The following is a 24,457-nucleotide window of genomic DNA, read 5'->3' as shown; positions in this document are numbered from 1 at the left end:
ACCCCTCAAGCCTGCAATTTCTCAGATTGCACGTAAAAGTCTGTAAAAACATTGTAATTTGTATATTCGATGGTGTTTTAAGTGAGTAGGTATTACTCGTAGTGTACTCGCAAAGACGTTTTTTGAGTGTAGTAAGGGGCAGTGGCGGAGCTAGGGGTATTGGTCAGGAGGGGGGGCAAGAATGGTCTGTAGGGGCGCTTTCGACACTATCTAAGCGGAGCGTACAGAAAAATTTTGAGGAAAGATACTCCCTAGATTGCAGGAAATGACCCTTTCCGGGCCTTGCTAATTTGCAGTTAACGGAGAATAAATAGGTGTCGTCACCATTTTGTCGGAAAATTACACCAACAGAACATGACAAATGTCAATAGGTATATGAGAGCGCAATAAAATAGTCAATAATCGCGAATAAGTAAAACGTAGTGAAAAGCTGAAAAGGGCGCCAGCAGTCCATTTGAGTCCGTCAGGGGGCGGGGGGGGCATCCGCCCCCCTGACTGTATATATGGATGCTCCGCCACTAAGTAAGGGGATGTTGGAGAACTGGCTGAAATGAGGCAAGTCATTGGCCTAAGACGAAGTTGTGTTACGCTTACCGGTACTCACACTCACTGCTTCCACTTTTCACGGGGCGTGAAGACGCGGTTGGGGTGACAATGTGGTCTATAGCCAGGGGACGGGCCGAGGGTCCCCCAGCAATTACTAAAATTATTACACCTATATAGTATACGTGTGCATCGGACAGATCGACAAGTATGCATTGAAAAATGGGCAGATGCACGTTTCGGAGCCTTGGTAAATATTGGGGGGGCTTATCATGCTTTTGCCCCCTCAACTTTATCATTGGGGGGGGCTGAGCCCCCCCAAGCCCCCCCGGTTCCGCCGCCACTGGAGAAGTGATGAAAGTATAAAAGTTGTCATCTCTGACTAGTTGTCTCTTTATAATTACCAAAATGTTGTTCCCTTAAAAATATTTACCTTGACAGACCAGAGGTTAATATTTCCTTTTACAATTGAACCTAACACTGATATCTTCACTCATAATACACTCTTACTTGAATTACTTGTAATCCTCACCAATACGAAATATTTATGCAAACACATTTCTTAAATTCGATTTCCGTAAGTATATCGTTACCAATACAGAGTTTGCTTTGGATGAACTCAAAGCAAAGCTCTGGCAAGCTTGCTGATTATAAAAAAATCTCAAAGTAGCAAAAACAAAACAGTTCCCTGCACTGGAAGACTAGTTCTCCTGTAGCCTAAAACCACACACATTCTAAGTCATGGTGTTTGTTCGCCTGATAAAGAGATTTTACTTCAACTTATACTGAGATTGAGGTTCTTCTCTCCTTCTTTTCTTTTTCTTAGTTCTTTTCTTAATTCTTTTTTGTAAGTTATTTGTGTACTCTGTGTACAGGGAGTGTATCACTATAGATAAGTCCACAAGGGTTTCTTGATGCACTTCCTTTTACATTCCATAACTCTCTGTATTCACTACTTTTGTGGTATATATGTTGTGAAAAAACAAGTAAATAAACGAAAATAAAAAAAAAGAGTTTGTATTGATATCATCGATTCTAAGGTAGTAAATTCTGCCCGTGAGTTGCTCCCACACACAGAGACACTTAGATTAAGATCTCCTATTGGAGGAGCTCTTGACCAGATCAATGAACACAATATGATTCGAGGGAAATGCATATGGTATGAAAGAACTTCTATGCAGTTGAAAATGCAGGGATGTACATGTATGATGTAAAAAGATTCCTACTAATTCTGCATGAATCTGCTTAAAAGAAAAAGAAAATACCTAAAGTACCTTTCCTTGATCAACAATATTACCAACGCATAAAATTAAACTTTAAAACAGCAATAGATGAAATTTAAGTTAAGAGATTCTGCTAGATTTCGCATCAAGTGAATGCTAATATGCGAGTAGTTAATGGTTGGTGATTCAATTCTGATACAGTTTGTCACTGATACACTTTTTATATCAGAATATAATCACATCCACCTTGTAAACTGTAAAACTTCAAATTATCACCTTCAACTTTCCTTACAAAAGTACACTAGTCACCTTTTTGAACTACAGTGGTTTGGAATTTAAGTATTGAATAGCGTCAAAATTTCTTACTGCAATCGGCTGAAGGCGCTGCTTTGTTATACAACAGTTTGAACTCCTCACTTTTATCAAGGCGTATCAGATTAGACTCCTCTCTATTTATTTATTCTCTGTTTCAACTGCTGCATGGTCCATCATGTTCTAAACGACTCGAACCTAAATCAGCAGTTTGTGTTTCAATGTTAGTGGTGTGCCACCTCCCATTAGTTTCATTCAAGGTCCAATCATCTCTACAGCAAGTATACCTTCTTGCCTAAGAAGACAAAAGGAATTGTGCCAAAACATTTGAGGGCATTGACAACTCGTGCCTTGTTACATAGGCTAGGTATAGGTACATCAGCTTTGGAGGTATTGCAGATCAATTCTATGTGTTTATGTTTGTTGTTGTTTGTTTACTGTTTGTTGTTGTTTGTTTACTGTTTGTTGTTGTTTGTTTACTGTCTGTTGTTTGTTTACTGTTTGTTGTTGTTTGTTTACTGTTTACTGTTTGTTGTTGTTTGTTTACTGTTTGTTGTTGTTTGTTTACTGTTTGTTGTTTCTTTACTGTTTGTTGTTTGCTTGATTTGTTGTTGTTTGTTTACTGTTTGTTGTTTGTTTACTGTTTGTTGTTGCTTGTTTACTGTTTGTTGTTGTTTGTTTACTGTTTGTTGTTTGTTTACTGTTTGTTGTTTGTTTACTGTTTGTCGTTTGTGTACTGTTTGTTGTTGTTTGTTTACTGTTTTTTATTGTTTTGTTGTTGTTTTTTACTGTTTGTTGTTGCTTGTTTACTATTTTTTGTTGTTTGTTTACTGTTTGTTGTTGTTTGTTCAGTGTTTTTTTTATTGTTTTGTTGTTTGTTTACTGTTGCTTGTTTACTATTTGTTGTTGTTTGTGTACTGTTTGTGCACTGTTTGTTTCTTGACTTATTTCATTGTTTGCACTGTAACATGCTTTCCTCAAGGTAGTAAAAATCTGTTCTGACTTTAATTCAGGACACCCAGAACAATTTTTATACTAAACGTGGAGTCTACTTATCTTTTGATAGACATTTGAGTGCATACTATTACTCACCAATGCATCCAGGAAGGAAACAAGATTCTGTCAAATATAAGAAAAGAAATCTAGAGTGAATATTGGAAATGTGCTTGGACTATTTCAGGGCTCAAAAGTGAAGCATGAAAATGGAACCACAAAGCTGCATCAAAAGAATATTTCATACTAGAGAAAAAACTATGGAAAAAAAAAACTCTCTAGCACTAGAAGGATATCGATGTATATTGTGAAGAAGACAGAGGATGTCTACACACATAACGAGCACATTATTTTAATTAGTAATCTCCAATAGACATAGGAAATACTGTCATCGCCTGAAAGATAGCTTACTTTGGTAATGTTCTCGATACTGTATTCTGATACTTCTGGTGGGCAACTGCTTTCTCCGTATCCTTTCATTTCCATGGCGATGACTCTGTATCCACTCATCACTAGGGCAGGAATCTTACATAAGATTCAAAGTAAAATAATAACTGTTAGCAAACTGCTTATCCACTAGAGAGCCTGTGTAAGAGAATGTGTAAAAGTAAGTTGGCCTGACGTTTCGATCCTAGCAGGATCTTCTTCAAAGGCTAAATGACAAGCAACAGTAACAGAAGGGACAAAAACACACACAGTGTGTCCCTTCTGTTACTGTTACTTGTTACTTACTTTTACACAAGATTCAAAGTAGCAGAAAAGATGAAAAGCCAAAGACAAAAGATGCCAAAAATAAGATATGTCACATGATCTATCACATGATCGGTAGAGAATATAAACATATGGCTCAATATCAGATGTACATTCAAATCATGTATAATGATGAATGTAACCAAACAGACAAATGAAATGATCATCTCAAATGGTCTTATTTACCTGTCGTCTCCAACTGTACCAACCCTCTGGGAATCCATGGAGGAGAACTATCGGTGGTCCCTGACCCATCTCAAAGAAGTGATGCTTAATACTGCTCTGTGGTTGAAGGAAACAAAACCTGAAGACAGTTAGACACTAAAATGATCTGAAAGTATACTAGTGTCCAGATGTGAAAGTGTACTAGTGTCCAGATGTGAAAGTGTATTAGTGTCCAGATGTGAAAGGGTGCTAGTGTCCAGATGTGAAACTGTACTAGTGTCCAGATGTGAAAGTGTACTAGTGTCCAGATGTGAAAGTGTATTAGTGTCCAGATGTGAAAGTGTACTACTGTCCAGATGTGAAAGTGTACTAGTGTCCAGATGTGAAAGTGTACTCCTGTTCAGATGTGAAAGTGTACTAGTGTCCGACTATTGGGACTTGAACAGTCCAGATTTCTCACATACTTTTACTACTGCGAACTATTTTGAAAAAAGTGTTATCAATAATGAAAGATAAAGAGAAGTGTAATTGTTAGAGCTAACCTGTCCATCTGAACGACACACATGCAACAAATACAAGAAAGTATGTCATGTTTGGAATGGGGGGGGCAGGGGGAGGGATGGTCATTGGCTACTTTTAGAAAGTAATACTTGGATGATTCATACCTTTGTTGTAATGCTACACTGTGACATCTTGGTAGGGTCTATACAAACTGGAATGGCTTTCTTTAGTACCTGAAAAAAATATAATGGAGAGGGTACGAAATGACTTTCTACAAAAACATAATATTAAGGTGTACGGTAAATAGCAATATCTTTCATAATAAGTATTATGTGTTGTCTTTTTGAACAAGAGAATGTTACATTAAAAAAGGTGAAAAAAATTATATGCAATGGAAAAAGAGCAAAGTAATTTATGGCTAGAATGAGATTTGAACCAGATGACCTCAGAATTACAAGCTCTACACTCTTCCAACTCAGCTATCCAGCCGTTAGTTGCTGGCGATCTGTTTGCCCTTTTATATTATTTTCCTTTTGAATCTTTTTGTCATTCTTTTTATTTTTATTTTTTATGTTTGTTTTGCTTGTTGTGTGTTGTTTAATTTTGACCACAAACAGACTAAAATATGGTTTTTGCTATGTGCTCAACAAAGGGGAATGTTTTGGCCCAAACCTGAACTCCTGATGCAAAGTGCATTTTGAGCAAATCATCTCCCTGAAAATAATAACCTGAAAGTTCCCTACAGACCCCCCTGTAAACCTCTCCCATTTAAGGTGGAAGATACTTTAAAGAATGTGTGGAAGTGACATCCCAAGCAGACAGTGAATCTAGCTAGACACAACGACTATGCAAGTTAACAGCATAAAGTAGGAGAAATTCATAGCTGGTTAAATAGACCGAATAATCTCGTCATGGAATATTTACATCGATGCCTGTCATTAGCTTCAGCTCTCTCAAAGCCTGGTTGGAACTTTTCACCAGAATGGTTTTCATTCCCAGCTTTCTCGCAGCTTTCACATTCTCTCTTAGATCATCTAGGAAAACGGTCTGCAATCGAAATTTAAAACAAATTAGTTACAGAAATACACACAAAATTGAGCTGATAAAATGTCAAACATGATTAAAATGGCATGAGTTACCAGGTAAACTGTTCAATCATTTAGTTCTAGAGATAATCAACTGGCAACAAGATTGGAATTTGACTTACAAATCAAACTGTCTTACCAACAAGCTGTATTATTTACTTGAGACCCCCTTAGTTCATTACCTCATTTGGTTTTGCTTGTAGTCTCCTGCAAGCTTCTAGAAATATCTCTGGGTTAGGTTTTCTGATTCCCATCCGACAAGACTCGATGATTTCATCAAAGATTAGCCGGAGAGGAAGGAATTTCTGGGCCGAGACTCCTCGATAGCTTGTGTCGTCTACGAAATTATTGGTCAAGAGACAGATTTTAATTCCTGAAATGAAGAAAAAAAATTATGTCAAAAGTTAAAAATATAGATGATGCTTCCTCGTAGAATTTTGTCCGAACCGTTGGGTGACATAAAAAAGTAATATATATTTCCATTTTGAAAAACTAATTTTACATCTGACACATTGTGGATAAAGCCATCACACTGATTTGTAACAAGTCTGCCATTTTAAGTTTTGATATTACACAATCAAAGTTACCGATCAAAGTTACCAATTATTCGGTACATTCGTCAGTTTCCATGTGAAATCAGGCAGATGAACTGCACTCAATAAAGTCAGCCACGTGATAGTCAGAAGTGATTTCTTATACCTACAGATTTGAACAATGAATCCCACCTAGCAAGATGTTGCTACATTTCAAACCTAACAATGAAGAAAGACAAACAAGAAATTCATATAAGTCACAAAAAAAGAAACACAAAACAAAGTTACAGCAGCCATCATGATCATACAATCACCCAGTATTTAGAATTCAATCTGCTCTGTGGATCTTACCACCCACAGCACCTGAATAAGTGAACCACACTCAGTTTAGCATAATTAAAGGAACTCCACTGACCTTTCTCCTTGAGTATGGCAACAGCATTTAGCATTTCTTCATCTGGAAAGGTATGGCTGAAGTTAAAGTAGAGTTTTTGAGCACTGAAGGAAGATGGTAACTTAAAGTCGACCTGTTTAGCGTACGTTTGGCAGCGTCTTTCAAACTGGTCACAGAACTGCGTCATGGAAGTAAAAAATCAAACATCAAACTATGAGGAAATAATCAAAACAAATTTGAGATGATTTAAGCAAAAATGATTTCATCTTTAGCAGTCATTTTGAATCTCTGTTTACATCTCCTAATCTATTTGTCCATAGCCCAGTTGACTAGTATGTCCACATGCACAGCAGTGGGGTGGGTTCAAATCCTAGTGCAGACTGTAAGATTTTCCGATGTTCCAAATATAAATAATATCATCTTATCCTAGGGTTTTGATTTTCCAAAAACCTGTGAGAATGAAAACACGACCATTGAAAGTTAATTAACCAATCAGATCGCAGAGTTCGACACGGCCACTTGGTGAAGATGATATCTTCCAAGCATTTGTTCAAGCAATTGGTATGTCATTTTTTGAGATTAGGAGGAATGATGGGGAAGTCTTTGAAGAACTTCCACAAAGTAACTTCTAACCAACACAACATATTGGCATATTGTGGGAGATTAAGATAATGAGAATTGGCTCTTACATGCTGTGGTTTTAGTCACATTTTTTATACCACCTCTCTCTAAACTATACCTGAATGTGCACATGGCAACAATTAAATCTTCAATCTGTAATATTTACATTACGAGTAAATTTATGCACATTCAACATGAAATTCCAATTTTTGTTCAGCTGCTCGGTGAGTAAGGGCAATTTTCAGGCTATTCTCCGGGAGTCCCGGCGAACAACGAGGGCAATTTACTCCTGTTATGTCTGGCTGCCAGTTTTAAAAAATATGATATATTTTTTATATTTATTCATCCTGCTGTTGGGGTACTATCATATTGCTTTTCATTATTTGCCCGGCCGCAGGATGAATACTGAGGGCAGTTCTCAATGAGCTACCGTGTTAATAACACGACGAGTAAAGTTTGTCTGATTCAGCCAGCTGCCAGGTTAATATTTGTGCCTTTTGTTATTTTAAAACATTGTTAAAATCATTGCTATGGACAATAGATCATGCCCAACGGAGTTTACCTGTGTTACCGAGAGTTCACCTCTCTCTAAGCGAAAAAATGAGTCTCCAGGCTTCTCTGCAGATGCGAATACATTTTCCAAGAAATATCTACGAGGAAGGATAAATTAAGAGTCAGGAACTATTCCAGCTATCAAAGTCATTTCTCTACTTTGTTCTACTAACAAAGTCTATACTTATCATCAATTTAAACTGTGAGCATGTGCGTACAGATGGATGGAGCAACCCAAATATAGAAAAGACCTGCATTAAAAATACAACCCAACGAATTAGGGCATTTCAGAGATGAAATGTTGGATAATCATTTGAAATTTGCAGAACATCCATTTGTTGGAGTTAATTCCAGTACTTAACATATACAGCTAATAGCTAGGGCAGGGGGGGGGGTAACCTTTTCTATCTAGGCTATGCATGCATGCCACATCAAATGCATTCTATGGGGTGGTTCTTGAAAATAAGAGATTTCTGGGTAAAATTCATTGATGATATTGAAGACTTACTGAGGCAAACCTAATTCTTTGACATAATTTGAGATGCCACCCGCAGGTCTCTTGAATATGACCCCGTAGAGGTCAAATATTACAGCACCTTTCCACGACATTGTCACATCGGTTGAAGAGAGGTTATCTCAGGTCTAAGATGAGAGAAGAAATAGAAGAGACACTTTATTCTTTCGTACTACTGATGGTCATCAAATTTAAAGATGCTTAAGCTTAGATAAACATAGACCTGCAAGTTTTGGCCTTTCATACTATTCTTAGACTTAATCGAGAGAAGTGAGAGAGTGATTAGGACAATGTTGTTCCTAGATGTCCGTAGAGCTTTAACGACTTGATTTGTAGCAACAGCATGAACATAATCAGTGTGCGCTAACAGTTTCTTTTGGCCTCCTTCGAAAGCTTTTTTTGTAAATTTCTATTAGCAGCAAATTTTGCTTTATGTTCATTACTAAATATGGATGCAGTTATAAAGTGTTTTGCACTGACTTTTGGTATGATTGAAGCTGATAATTTAGCACAGTACCCTGACAAATATGACGTCAGATCGAGAGGACTTGAAATCACTAATAGACAATGGATTGACTAAATATGCTATGGCAGGGGGTGATGGGCATCTCGGAAAGAAGGCTAAAACTTTCCTGAACTTTCGCTTATTAGAATTCCAACTATGTTGCTAAACTATAGCAGTTACTTCCACCATTCACAGGTGGTTTAAACCAAGCACCAACATTTTCTTTTTGAACATATGTAGATCATAACCATTGTAGGCCATTTCCTCCAGAAACTTTTCTGAAGGGTGCCTTTGCTAGGAATTAGGTAGTTAAAAATTTTTACGTCCCTGTTGCTACAAATCAGGATATTGTTGACGATATTTACATGGTTGTTGCTACATATCAGTGCATTGATGAAAACTTTTACATGGTTGTTTCACTACAAATCAGGACTTTGTTGACGATTCTTACATGGTCGCTGCTACAGATCACAACATTTATAACAAATTTTACATGGTCGTTGCTGTAACATAATCATACTCGTAAGAAACTCTTTAGTACTTTCTCTGTGGTTCTACACAGACTCTGTAAAACCTGATTGTCAATATACACGATTCAGACACACATCGATCCTCTCTGAGTCTCTCTTCCATCATATTTATATAGTCTTACCAGACATCCAACTTTTACAGTGGCTACAAATTAGGATATTAACAAATCCTACATGTTTTTTGCTACGTATCAGGACGTCGTTGAAGATTCTTACATGGTCGTTGCTACAAATCACAACATTTTAGAGTAACTAATGTTACATGGTTGTTGCTATAAGTTAAGATGTTGTTAACAAATTATACATGTTTGTCGCTACAAGACAGGGCAGGGCGTTGTTATAAATATATTTTGCCCTTTCATGTTCCATACTGAAGAAGATCCTGCTAGGATTGCAACATCAGGCCCTCTAACTTACAAGTTACATATAAGATGGTTTATTTGGCAAATGGTACTCCAAAAGAGAAGAATATACTAAGAAGTTTTCATTCCTGTTTTGTTATGCTTTCATCATGACAGGATATTTTTTTCTCATCTTTCATTGGAAGTTAAATGAAATTGCATAAAATGGTACATACTAACCTTGGTGGTATTAACTATAAAACTATTCACAAAACATAAGAACTATTCCAACAAAAACTTATTTACTGAGTCCTGCAAGAGATGTTACACATAGGATACCTTTACCCAATCAGATTATACATGTAAATTCCCTATATGATCATACACACAGGCTATGATACACTTACAGTGTTGATTAACAAATTGTTACTACTAACTACTGTAGCCTATAGGCTATAGGCCTATTACTCATAGCCTGCAGTGTTAGTGTATTATAAAGTTGTAAAGCTGTGGGAAATATAATGTTATGAAATATGACCTATATAGAGCCAGGTGTAATATTTGGAGATTCAAATGTACCTTAACACCAGTAGAATAATTGTAGAATACCCCACAACTTTGAAGCAACACCCTTTAAAGAGGTTGGCTACGGCGACGGTATAGCCTACTGTAGGCTGTGGTTGGCAACCTTCGGCCCGGGGGCCAGATGCTGCCCGTCAGTGATTTTTTTTGCGGCCCATTGATTTTTTTGCGGCCGTGAGATGTCTCAAGAAAATGAAAAAAAACCCAATCTATTTAACATCATCACAAAAGACGAGCTAGCTACTTCAAATTTTATCGGCACTAATGATGCTGTCAGGTAGGCCTGTTATCCACATTAATATCAACTGTACTGTATTGACATTATGTTTTGGGAATATTACACACCTATTGCTTGAAAGTCCTCGGAATCAAAGGTTTGAAATCAACAGCAGCTCATTGGTTAGGTGCTGCCCAGTAAATTTTTCACTCCTCATATCTGGCCCATACTGTAATATTGTGACGAGCCCGGCTCCTCCGATGGTAATTACTACATCGGGACTCGCGATAGAAAGGTACTGGGATATCTTGATGCCGTATTTATGCTTCTTCAGGAGATGTCTCGAACGGAAGAAAACAATGACTTCACACAAAAAACAATTTGACGAGATAGGATTTGATTAATGATTCGGTATAATTTCTTCTCTGTCGATTCTCTTTACAAATAAAACTCAATTACAATGATTTGACTTGACTTGACTCCGTCAATTAAACAATTAGGAGTGATGAACTTTCGGCGGAGTGATAAATTTGCTGACCAAGTGATAAATTTGCTGACAGAGTGATAAACTTTGCTGACGGAGTGCCAAAACTTTCGGCCTCCTTTTACTTTTAAACCCTTACTTCTACAAAATCCCTCTGCGCATAATCAGTAGGCAGCCAATAACCTGACCATCCTGTATTAGCTTAATGATATAAAAATAAGTGCGCTGGCACTGATCTGCCCTGATTGGTTGGGAGTTTGGAAGTCCATCCCCTTTCTATGGAAACTTCCATACCACGTGAGAGAACCTTCTTGAATGTTCCACAGACATAATGGAATCTATTTTGGGAAAAGGCCCTGTACCAAGATTCAATAAGATAGTTAAAAACTTCTCGTGGGAAAACTGAATCCATGACCTAGATAAATACATAAGAGGCCTGTAAGGTGTCTCGATGGAGTTTCTCGGTAACATCAAAGAGATGGTATCACTATTTCATAACATCCCCCTCAATCTTTTAAAATTTTTGGATACTCCAAAATTTTAACATCATACTGCTTTAACTTATCATTATCTCAAGAAGGTAGAGTACTGTAAGCACATTCACTAATATTCATTGACTTCAATAAATGGTCTTCATGTATCTCAAAGGTTAACATCTTGGTTACGAATATTAAAATGATCATATGGTATATACATTGACACTATCTCCATGAATTTTTGTGTACCTCTTCAATATTGATGACATCATATGATGTAATCTAAAAAAAAAAATATCATTAAGATATCTTAAAGTTACATGACACAGCAAAATATGCAGTATCTCTTACAAAATACATTTATGCATTTCATACATCAATAATACATTTATATCAAAAGTGAAATCATGCCGTGATTGGGGAGAGATCAGAGAAAACTTGACTTAGTTATCTTTTAACTGAACAGAACACCTTAGCGTTCCATAAAAAAAATTTCGTATATTAAAAACGAACCTTAAAAATATTACAAATTCATTTACAAAACCTCCTCTTTAAATGAAGTCATAGTTTCAAAACTGCTTTGAAACCGTGTGAATCATATACATTCACCTCAAGAAAATCAAGAAAATGTGACTCGATAGCATGGTGACCCTAGGTATGCACTCCGAATGATCTAGTAAAGTACCAAAGTACTAGATATTCGATACCATAAAAGAGACCCCATAGACTATGACATCAACAAATCTTTCTTCAAATTTACTTAATACTTAACATCTTGTCTTTTCAACTTCATGATGAAATTTACTTTTGCATGAATAATTGAGGAAAAGAAAATATATACATAATTTCCTCAAAAGATCTATACTCTCATTTGCTTCGATAACTGTTGCTGTAAGCAAAAGTTGCACATCTTCAATGCTGTCTCTAAATAGCCTTCAATATATAACATAAATGATGCAATGTAAATATCCTTAAAATATTTCTCAATATATGAAAACCCATGTTGCTAATATTCCGGATATGTTCTAATTGCCGGGTAAACGTTTGAACGAATTCATAAGGAGAAAATAAGGTATACTCACTACACATTTGTCATAAAAGATGAAACTAGGTCACTTGGTGGCGTTTTTAACAATAAAGCTTATATTGTTACACCATATAGTACAATGACTTCCACTTAATAGGTAAGCAGGTAAATGCCATGACGCATTCCATTCATACAATTGTGGATAAAACACCTGTTCATCTGAACTTAAAGCAATATGCAGTTATACATACTAACCATATAATGTTTGCAACATCCTGCCTGGATTGCCTGTAATGTTCAATCCCTTTTCATGGAGAAAATTCATAATTTCCTCTGTGTTGGAATATTTTCCTACATTCCACCAAAAATCATGACTCTTAAAGCCTGTTGGAAAACATGGTGTCTGATAGGTGACCAGAACCTGTAATTCACCCAATTTGTATCGAGCACGTTGGACTTTCATGTCTCCTTGTGGAGCATTTGCAAAAACTTTCTTTTGCCTTAATATGCTATCTTTCATGGAAGGATATGGAATTGCTAATCCTTCATTATGTGCTCTATTCTCTAAAAATGATGCAACATTCATTGGCTTAGTAGTCACAAGACACATGATGTGATCTGAAGTTACCCCTGGCAAAATGTTACCAAACTCATCATGAAACTCAATATGTGCATCTTGCATGACATTAACATTTTCTGCATTAGAAGTGTTACTACTCAAAACATTTCTCATTCGTGCAACCTTTTCACTTGATGAACCCTTTGTTTTCAAGACATTTCGCAATTTCTGAATGTTGGTGATATTCTTAGTTTCAGAAGATGCTCTTACAAAACATGGTTTAAGCCTGTTATAATTGAATACATCACTAAGAATTTCTCCTTTGAGAGTGGCCAACAAATAATGAGTCCTATCTAAAACTTGATGGATCACTAGTGGTCCACACCATTCTGCAGCAATTTTGCGAGAGTTCGCAGTCAAGGAGGAAGACGTTGGCTTATACAGATACACTAATTGACCCGTTGAATAAACTGCACCTTTGTCCAGTTTTGCACTTATCTTAACATTCTGAGCATCTTGTTGCTTCTTTTGTAAGACCAACATTACCCTTGACAAATGATCAAATCGTTTCTTTAACAATGCAGCATATTCTCCATGAGATTGTGATAATCCTGCCATTGGATTGAACGATAAATTTGTAAGATTTGGCGGCTTACGTCCAAATGCAAGTTCAAATGGGCTATAGCTACCCAACTGAGGAGAGGAAAATGTGTTATATGCATAGGCTGATGTTGGGACAAATCGTACCCAATCCGTACCAAACTGATTTAAGTTCACTTTGAGGAAATCTGAAAGCGTCTGAATGTGTCTTTCAACCTGTAAGCTTCCATGATTGCTTACACTGATGAACTTTTGTTCAATGCCTAAAGCTTTACTTAAGAGCTCCACTAATTTTCCTGTAAGAGAAGATGCCGCATCACTTATAATACAAGACGGTGGACCAAAGGTTGTAACTACCCTCTGCAATAATGCTTCACATATCGTTTCAGCATCAAGAGTCTTAAGAGAAACACATACAACAAATCTAGTGATCTCATCACAAACAACCATCAAATGTTTAAATCCTGTAGCCGTTGTGGGCATAGTCTTGAAATCCAGACTAAGTCTGTCAAAAGGACGATAAGAATCAGGAATGCGAGCATGATATTGTCTCAATTTGTCCGGTTTCTTACGGAATTCTTGACAACGGAGACATGCCTGAATATAATTACTGATGCGTTGAAACATATTGCGCAGATAGAAATGCTGTCTAATGGTCAAATATGTACGCATTACACCCTGATGATTACTTAACAAGTCATCATGATATCGAGATATTATTTGTTCCACCATAGTCTCAGGTACGACTAACTGAAGAGTCATCTTAGCATCATTAGTCTCATGCAAAAATATCCTGAATAACAAACTATTACATAACAAATAATCCTCTGCTTGAGAACGAACAGTTCTAGCATGCTTAGCATTACTTGGAATAATGTCGTGTGCAAGAAAATCATAAATTGGTTTGTAGAAAGGACAAGTTTGTTGTTGAATTTGCAACTCTTTTACATCAAATGGCAGATCATAGTTTTTGATCAGCTTTCCTTGAATTGCCTTCATGACTTTATTCAATTCCTTTTGTTTTGGAATGTGCCCTGTAACCAAATGATCAATGTTTGTTATGACTGGCTTCGGCTGAACAAATAATTCTGGTGGTGGTTCTCTGACTACCTCTGGCACTCTATGTCTACTCTGATCCACTAATCTTGGCTCTGAAGGTTGAGAAACACTTGTAAAATTTGGCACAACTAACACATCAGGACTAAATGTATGTCTATTTTCACTCGGCATAGAAATAGTAGGCCTTTGAATATATGTTTCTCTCTTATCAGTAGAAATTACTGGTGTAGTCGTCTTTTGTGACTCAGGTTGTGGTCTCTGTGTAACATGATCACTAGAATGTGTTGCCTTAGGAACGGATGTCCTATTAACTCTATTTGTCAATTCTTTGGCTGGGGAATCCTGCATAGACTCCTTTATGACTTTATTCGGAAATAAATCTGGAACTTTGACTCCCATTGACCTTGCCATTGACCTTGTCATGATTGGATTAAATGTCTCCTTAGGTGGAGTTGAAAAATCCTCATAAGAACTGACCTCTTGAGCAACCTGATCTATTTCAGAGTGGAATTCCTGTGGTGCTCTAGACAAATAATCTGCCAAAACCAATTCTGAACCCTTTTTGTAACCAACCTGAAATGTATATTCTGACAATTTGAACAGAAGCTTGCGTAAGCGTGAAGTTGCTGGTTCTTGTTTTGACTTAAACAATTCAACAATGGCTGAGTGATCAACATATGCCTCAAATTCTACATTTTGCAATAAATGTTTGAATGCTGTCACATTAATAAATAGACCCATCATTTCTAATTCAGTTACACTATACCTCTGACATGCTGGTGGTAATATCTTAGAGTAATATGCAATAATATTCTCTTTGCCATTAACTCTTTGTGTCAGGTACGATCCTGTTGCTACTCGTGATGTGTCGCTATATAATACAAAACGACCATATTTCTGTGGCATATGCAATATAGGTGGATTACACAACAACTCTTTAATACTTTGAAATGCACACTGATGTTCCTCTGTCCATTTAAATACCTTTCTCTTACGACTCAAATGATGTAATGGTCTCAATAGTGCTTGAATATTTGGGAAAAATGAAGCCACATAATTAACCGCACCTACAAATCTTCTTAATGACTTAACATTGTGTGGTTTCGGTGTGTTCCTGATCGCTGCACATCTGTCATGCAAAGGTTGGATACAAGCCTCACCCTCTGTGGTTATTGAGAGCAAATGTCCCATATATCGGACTGAATTTTGAAAAATGCTACACTTTTTCGGAGAGATTTTCAATCCGTTGTCCATTAAAACCTTAAAAATTGCCTGTAGGTGTTGTTTGTGGGATCGTTTGTCTGCACTGTACACAATAATATCGTCATGATGAGCAATACAGAACTTATTTGAATTTGGGATCGTTGCCAAAATATCATTAATTTTCGACTGAAAGATCGCTGGAGATAAATTCAATCCCTGTGGTAAGCGTTTATAATAATAATGCTTTCCTCCATGAAATGATGCAATACCTGTATATTGTTGTGCATGAACACTGAGTGGCAGACAGAAGAATGCAGACTTTAAGTCAAGAACACCCAAAATTTTGGCTCCAGAGTACCCTATGGTACGGATAGTCTCATTCAGTAATGGAAATGGGTGATTGAGACGTTTTATTCCACTGTTCAAGTAGCGAAAATCTGTGACAACCCTTTTGTCTTTTGTTCCCTTCTTTGGAATGAGGAAAACCGGTGAGGTATAAGACTGATGTCCTACCGCTAAGATTCCTAATCGCACTAATTTGTCAAGCTCACTGGCGACAATGACTTTGTCCTCATCTGAAAGTCTATAGGGACGTATGTAAAATGGCTCATCATTAGTAAGAGTAATATCAGCCTCATAATTTGGACAGTGAGACAATTCACCATAAAGAGAAAATGCATCTCTATGTGAGTCTAGAAATTCATAAATGCTTTCTGTTTCTGAAGCATTCAGAATACTTTGTTCCAAATTAATGTTATCTCTCATGATTTCCTGTTCAGATTTGGAAACCAGGGGATCATCGGCTGTCAAATGTGGATATCGATGTAAATTATATCGTGTAATTTCATCACGATTCTCTTTAGAGTTAGAATTGGTTTGAAAAAGAGACGGTTTTTCGATGTCTCTCATGACATTGAGAAAATCTAGAGATTCAGTAGGTATGTCTTCTGTGACCGTAATGATATCTGCTAAATCTAAATGAGCCACTGTGCGAGAAGGATTCAGAAAAAATTTCCGATTACCCATGTTCCTTAGTAGAATCTTTGTTCTACCTTTATGCATTTTCACTAACATTCGTGAAGGACACATACGAGATATTAGAGGAAACGGTTTAATAACCACATCTGCATTTCGTGCATATAGTGGAAGACGTCCCTGTACAGTAATGTATCTTTGCTGACCTGGGTAAATAACAAATCTCTGCACTGGCCTAAGGAAAACTTTGGCTTGTTTAATTCTAAAACAATTTGTGGTAAAGTCCAAAGATCCATTCAATTCCTTCAGAGTCTGACTACCTAATATTAAGTCAATACCTGTCAGGTTTGCAGCAATTAAAGCAGAAAGCTGAAATTCATGACCTTGAATTTTGACCTGAAATGTTATCGTGCTATACGCATGAATAAACTGACCATTACCCAACTTTAGGTTTACTACATCAACTGAGACTGGTTGTATAGAGGATAAATACTTTGAATTTTGCACTGTAGAAGAAGAAATGATAGAGCGTGTCGCTCCACTATCAAACAACAATGAAATTCCTTTACCATCATGTAAAGTACCTCTTACAAAATTACGTGTGTCCAGTTGAATATCCACATTACGGTCGTTCCCTGTATATCTAGAACTAGGAATATTACTATTCTTCCAAATATTATTTGCTTTACGTTTCGATCTTCCCTTACTTGGTACTTTGTCTGGAGTCACTGTATGATGAGTGCAATCATAAGTGCTCCCTACTGAAAATTCTGTGTTGGTACTCTCTTTACATTAGCCTCCATTTCATGGCTTAGGCGAATTTGACAATATTGTGCAAAATGACCTCGATTTTGGCAGTAGTAACATGTAATTGAAGGATTAAAATATGGTAACCTTCGCCTGTTATTATTCTGACCTTTCCTAGGACCACGAGAATCACGAGAACTATATCTTTGCCTCATATCTTTTGGATTGTCTTGCGATTCTGACCTACGTGACTGATCAAACTTGGTCTCTAATTCCTGAATTTTATTACACAACTCGTGTATCTCAGAAGATGCAGAAATAGTAGGAGTCTGAACAGAAGATGCTTTGTCGTGCATTGCCATAAATAGTTCGGAAGAAGCTGTGGGTTGACTTTGGATTTGTAAGTCAAAATAACATTGCACTTTCATGACCAAATCTGCAATTGTTGCTTTTGGTGATGCAGACATCAACACTGCTGAGCGGCATTGCAAAGGCAGGGTCGAGATCAATTTATCTCTAATTTGGTCCTCGCCATAACTTAATTGTGCTGCAGCTTTTGAAATTTTGGCCAAATGAGCTTGAGCTGTATCACCTGGCGTATAGCTCAATGCGTGAAATGCCTGTGATTTAGCGTAGGAAGAAGTGCCTGGACTGAAACGAGCAAGGAATTGCTTTTGAAGATCAGCAACAGTTGAAAAATTTTTGTTTTCAATCCAGAGTCTGGCTTGGCCTTTAAGTGTTCGCTTAAATATGCGACATATTTCATTAAATTCTTCCGCTACAGCCTCAGGGGTGGTTTGGGACGGCAATTTATGCACCTCTAAATAATCTTCAAATCCCAAATAATGAGCTTCGGCTAAATCTGCATCAATTACATCGCCCTGAAATCGTGATGGCAAAAAATCAGTGGGCCTATGTTTCTGCATAACATTAACTGAGGTCGAAGTTTCCTGTTCACTGACGGACATTATGCTGAATATAACTTACAAGTAGGCTAGTTATGATACAACATGAGCCTATACTAAATTGAACACACTATCGACCGTAATACAAATACAAATAACAAATATGCAATACATGGACACGAATAAAATAACTTATCGTTACACTCTGATCTCAAATAGGGGTTGGGATACAAATTGGCATGATTTCACTCACCCTTAAGTTTTAACGAAGAACTGGTAGTGGAACTGCAAACGATGATTGAAGTCCCTCGGCTAGTAGTAGTATAGTAGTAGTAGCGGCAGGTAGTAGCAGTAGCAGGTGGGCCTACATCTCGTATACTGCAGATTCGTTCGCCGTTAACATCGGGTAGAGTCTAGGCTTAGATCGCGAAAATGTTCAGTTCTGATAATTTGGGCTGTAGTATGACTAACTACTAGTTGCGCGAATGTTCAAACGCGAACTGCATGCTGGGTTGATTAACGTTATAGTGTACAGATCAGTGGTTCCGGTGTACAGGCTTAGGCTAGTAAAGGCTGACTTCCCTCGTAGAGTGTGTATGTTAGGCTAGGTCGTGAACATACGTTGTGTTCCTCGTAAGGTCTTCGGGCCAAAAAAATCCTTCTGTTCGTTATTGATCGTAACGAACGAAGTTGTGAAAAGTTCCGTTTCCGTTGTGTTCCTGAAGAAAGCAACCGATCTCCACCATGTAATATTGTGACGAGCCCGGCTCCTCCGATGGTAATTACTACATCGGGACTCGCGATAGAAAGGTACTGGGATATCTTGATGCCGTATTTATGCTTCTTCAGGAGATGTCTCGAACGGAAGAAAACAATGACTTCACACAAAAAACAATTTGACGAGATAGGATTTGATTAATGATTCGGTATAATTTCTTCTCTGTCGATTCTCTTTACAAATAAAACTCAATTACAATGATTTGACTTGACTTGACTCCGTCAATTAAACAATTAGGAGTGATGAACTTTCGGCGGAGTGATAAATTTGCTGACCAAGTGATAAATTTGCTGACAGAGTGATAAACTTTGCTGACGGAGTGCCAAAACTTTCGGCCTCCTTTTACTTTTAAACCCTTACTTCTACAAAATCCCTCTGCGCATAATCAGTAGGCAGCCAATAACCTGACCATCCTGTATTAGCTTAATGATATAAAAATAAGTGCGCTGGCACTGATCTGCCCTGATTGGTTGGGAGTTTGGAAGTCCATCCCCTTTCTATGGAAACTTCCATACCACGTGAGAGAACCTTCTTGAATGTTCCACAGACATAATGGAATCTATTTTGGGAAAAGGCCCTGTACCAAGATTCAATAAGATAGTTAAAAACTTCTCGTGGGAAAACTGAATCCATGACCTAGATAAATACATAAGAGGCCTGTAAGGTGTCTCGATGGAGTTTCTCGGTAACATCAAAGAGATGGTATCACTATTTCATAACAATACATTCAAAAAGGGACAAACTAAAACGAATTACAGCGAATGGCCGAATGACAATTGACTTTGTACAGGGTTAATTATCATTTGCGAATGACAGCGAATGAAGGCGAATGACAACGAATGACACCGAAGGACAGTATTGAGAAGAGATAGAATGATTAACGGAGTGGAGTAAATGCGGTTATTGGTTTTCTGCGCAAAAATGATTTGAGGAAAATCGCATGTTACGTGGTTGCAGGGTTTTGGTGTAATTTACGGATAGAAACCACAGGGAAAGTTTGTGTGTGAGAATGCGCTTGAGTGCTGTGCTTTTTACCTCTGTAGATTTATATAGAAATATATCTGAAGCCGTTTCAAGATTATAGTATTGTTAGTTTCTAACAATTAATATCGGAAAAATGACGTTAAATTTTTTTTTTTAAATCAGACTTACAATTTCGCTTACTATAAGGTGCGTTTTTATCTTGTCCGTACTTTACTAGATCTAGATGCCCACGAAGTCTGAACTGTGATATCCGGTTGAAGCAAATGTCTGTTCTGTCATTACTGTCATTCGTTTTAGTCAACGCAATTTTTTAGTGTGTACAACATATTGTCATTCGTTATGTGTAACGCAATTGTCATTCGTTTTAGTAACACCCTTCAAAAAGGTTGCCCACCCCTTTGCCTAGTGAGTCATAGTAATTGTAGTAATATACAGAGAAAAGCTTAAAGTAAAATAAGTCCAATGTATCATGCTGTTGTGACTACACTGATTACACCATCAGTTCATTTATGCATAGGGAAGTTAGATACAAGGACAAACGCCAAAAATAAAGAAGTTTGATCTGTATCATATGCTGTTGTGCATGGCTTCACTGTCAGGATGGTTCATTTTTTTGGCCTTCCTTGAACTATCATTACATTGTTATAATTATAAGGCCTGCTATGGGACCTTAGATGAAACTAAAATATGCATGGGAAAGTTCAATGCGAGAAATGCCAAGTTCAATGTATTCAAACTATTATTATGCTGTTGTGGCTACACCGCCATGAGTGGGACAGTGAAGCCAGCTACAGCGTTGAGCTTTGTGTTGTGGAGTATTCTGCAATTAAGCCAACCAACTTTATTATAATTAAGAGAAGTGTTAGTTTAGGTCCAGGGCTTCAGGCTAGGACCAGTAGTAAACAGATTTCTGCCCAAAACTTTAGCCTTAACCTAGACTAGGCATGTAGCCTTTAGGGGCATAGGCCTAGCTATATGGCTAGTATTATTACAAACTTAGTATTACCAGGGAGCTGCTACTCTAGCAGCTCCCTGGTATTACTTCGGCCTACTGAGTATTTGTTTCATACACTGGGACGCATGGTAAGCGTTAAAAGTATAGTAAGTACCAAAAATCTACTTAAAAAATAATAGCTTATACCCAAACGTTGTAGCTTTAAAACGGGCAATTTTCACCATTCATATGCCGTTCCGATTTCGTTCTACTGTCTGGAAAATGGTAACTTAGTCACCGCAATGTGTTTGTGAGACATTCGCGGATCTGGTAAGACACTTCAGCTGTTTGTCATTTGACAAACTTTGTGACGGGTGTACACACAAAAAGCAATAGATCGCCAATGACAGAAAGCCTATTCGAAACTAGAACTTCGTGTACTAGGTTTCAAAACTTTGACATTTTTTTCAACAGCTCATTTTGAACGCTTTCCCGAACAGGATTGTGATCTATATAGCTAATTGATTACAGGGAATATTACTGTGAAGGCCTAGATCTATATGGAAAAATTGGCGCATTTGCTTTTCCCTACTTTCCGATGGTGTTCAATGTGAGATACTTGTGGAATTGACTCTCTCCTACAAATGATTGATTGATTTGATTTATTTGATTTTTACAGATAATAAATATATACATGTGGAGGGAAGTCCTCTAAGAAGCCAATTCAGGCTTAACAAGGTAAAGGACTCCCAAGAAAGAAAGAAAAAAAATACATTATATACATAAATGAAAATATATTTACTGCAAGGAATACTTAATAACACTCGATATAAACGATGTATCAATACTGAGAAATTACTTCTTTTTTAACGTTTTCTAAATGTTACTTTAGATGGTTTAGATTTTATAGTAGCAGTAATTCCATGTCCTCATAGCACGATTCTTTAAACTTAACGTACCGAATGTTGTATTACATAAGTTGTGGTGTGCTTGGCCGGCACTTCTAGTGCGGTGACTATGTATGGCGCTGTTAATAGTAAAGAAGTCATGAAAGACTGCAGGAAGTAAGCCATTCCAAGCCTTATAAAAGAATGTGGCTACATTCAGCCTAACAATATCGCTAAATTTTAATAAGTTGAGCAATTTGAAAAGTGAACTGGTGTGTGTCCACGATATTCAGAATGAGTTATATGACGAATGACTTTCTTTTGTATGATTTCAAGACGTTGAAGATAAACATTATGGGTGCCAGACCAGATTATAGAGCAATATGAAAAATGGGGAAACTAATGTTTGGTAAAGCATTCTAAGAATATTCTGAGGAAAGTATAGTGTTTCAACTTAGAAATGATACCAACATTTTTCGTCACAGTGTTTGCAATATTTGATATGTATGCAATATGTTAATCAGAGATATGAGTTTACTTTGGGCGCCCAGTTGTAAGATTAAACAACTAAACTGCAACCCAACAATGCTAAATATGGAAACTTTTATTGTAGTACTAAGGTTTGAAAATAATATTGTCTGTCAATCGGAGAATATCATGACTCAAACCCACGAAATTTGTATGATGTTCTCGTATTTGCAACATTCTTAATTGGTCAGAAAGAGTGAGATTGCTTTGGGGAACAGTGTTAGATTAGATATATATATATACTGTAACCTCTACAGCCAAGCAAAAGGTCTTTCTAATTAGGTACTTTTATCGGCCCGTCAACGAATAGCGTATTGATAAGCAACAATTGTCAACAAATATCACGTGAACAAGTTCTTAATATTTCGTTTGGTGTTTGTTTAGTTACATAAGTATTAAATATTGTTGCACTACGTATACAGGAGACACATTGTGCAAAAAATAAATATATACAGTACGTGCAAAAAAAAAGTATAAAGGGGTCTAGATATAGTGTACACTTATCGCACATCAGTCTAACAACGACCGTACGGCGAGTTTGCGGTTGCTATGGGATTAAACAATAGTAACAGATGTAGCTATAGATCTAACCTTAGGCCTAGAAGTGTATAGCACTCGGATATAGTGGTCAACATATTCGTGCTACGAGACCTCCTTTTAATGAGTAGCTTGTTGTAAACTTGTGCTTGCTCGTTCTGTATGAGCCATTTTTATGTGGCTTTATAAAATGAGACTAACAGCCCTTTACACGTCACCATATGAACGGCACCATAATTGAATGCGCTTGTATGTTGTGAATTATCATATATAGTATCGCAGAATCGGTGATATATGTATACCAATATTGAATGGAACAAACGACCCCAGGGGCGTATCCAGGATTTTCCAATAGGGGGGGCGCCAGGCATGAATGATCACCGTCCTGGGGGATGGGTCTAAGGGGAGGGGTGTACAATTTTTGCTTTCGAAGAAGGGCTGAAATGCAAAATGGTGTCATATGCATGGGCGGCGATCAGTACTTCCGAGTGGGGGGGGGGGGGGGATATGACCTTGTTGACTATCTAAGCGTAGAGCCACCATGAGTTGGCGCGAAGCGTACAAGAAAATTTTGGGATTAACAAACCCTCTAGATGGCCGGAAACGGCACTTCCCGAGGTTTCCAAGCGGCATATACCCAACTTTAAATTAGGGATGTCATGTCCGAAATATCTCATATTCAGGATCCAAAATACTTTTTTTTTAATTTCGGGTGTTATTTTGGGAAAATTGCCCCTGTCAATCTTGTTTCAGGCGCAACGTTAAAATGTTCGAGAGCTCTTTTATATTATTCGATGAAGAAAATGGCCTCATGCAGGCTATTATAGGCCTATACACATGCAATACACAATTACACATAGTGACATTCCTAGGTACCGATTGCTAGGGCATCCAGGTGAAACGTGTATTAAGCATTACCCTGGTTACATGAGATTCTCAGCTGTTCGAGGGAACATGTACGTGTGTAGGCCTACTATAGGGCCTATATGAATACTATGAGGGTGCATATATGTACTATATCAATACCGTGGGCGCAATAATACATTTTGTTGTTATAGGGCCAATGAAGCCTACAGTCAACTATTTTTGCTTTATAAAGACGCTTTATTTGAAAAGATCACACTGCGTTTATGGTAGGCGAGAAATGAAGCTAAAAAAGAGCCGTACATTAACGAAGATGCATAAATGTAGGCATGAAAATATTCTTATCCCTGGCATTTGGTGGGGGGGGGATATGGTGCATTACATCCCCTCCACCCATTTTCATGGGGGATATATCCCCCCTCCACCCAGGATCGCCGCCCATGGCCATATGTGATCCATTTTTCGACCTTAATAATAAGCAACATTTCCAGTAAATATGGACACAAAATGCACAATTTAGTATGGCTGGCATGTCACTTAGTGTTTATA

General features: G+C 37.4%; 1 protein-coding gene across 6 annotated transcripts in view; it reads right to left on the bottom strand.

The window, feature by feature from the left end:
- Positions 1–21,452, bottom strand: part of LOC139979431 (bifunctional epoxide hydrolase 2-like) — a 64,233-nt gene extending 42,781 nt beyond the window's left edge. For 5 of the 6 annotated variants that reach the window (XR_011797161.1, XR_011797160.1, XR_011797159.1 and 2 more), the window contains exons 1-10: positions 21,300–21,444; positions 8,181–8,314; positions 7,683–7,770; positions 6,521–6,677; positions 5,755–5,945; positions 5,412–5,534; positions 4,652–4,720; positions 4,008–4,103; positions 3,483–3,596; positions 3,171–3,197 (exon numbers count right to left, since the gene is read on the bottom strand). Coding sequence is in view for 3 of the 6 variants with exons in the window: in XM_071990208.1 (XP_071846309.1) it covers positions 3,171–3,197; positions 3,483–3,596; positions 4,008–4,103; positions 4,652–4,720; positions 5,412–5,534; positions 5,755–5,945; positions 6,521–6,677; positions 7,683–7,770; positions 8,181–8,281 (966 nt within the window). In the remaining 3 variants the exon portion in view is untranslated. Of the gene's footprint in view, positions 1–3,170; positions 3,198–3,482; positions 3,597–4,007; positions 4,104–4,651; positions 4,721–5,411; positions 5,535–5,754; positions 5,946–6,520; positions 6,678–7,682; positions 7,771–8,180; positions 8,315–21,299 lie in introns of all 6 variants that reach the window. The other variant, XM_071990210.1, reaches the window with a different exon arrangement.
- Between the last annotated feature and the right edge of the window lie 3,005 nt (positions 21,453–24,457).

This window comes from Apostichopus japonicus, chromosome 14, assembly GCF_037975245.1.
Source record: "Apostichopus japonicus isolate 1M-3 chromosome 14, ASM3797524v1, whole genome shotgun sequence".
Classification (NCBI taxonomy): Eukaryota; Metazoa; Echinodermata; class Holothuroidea; order Aspidochirotida; family Stichopodidae; genus Apostichopus; species Apostichopus japonicus.
This window is presented reverse-complemented; position numbering and strand designations above follow the sequence as displayed.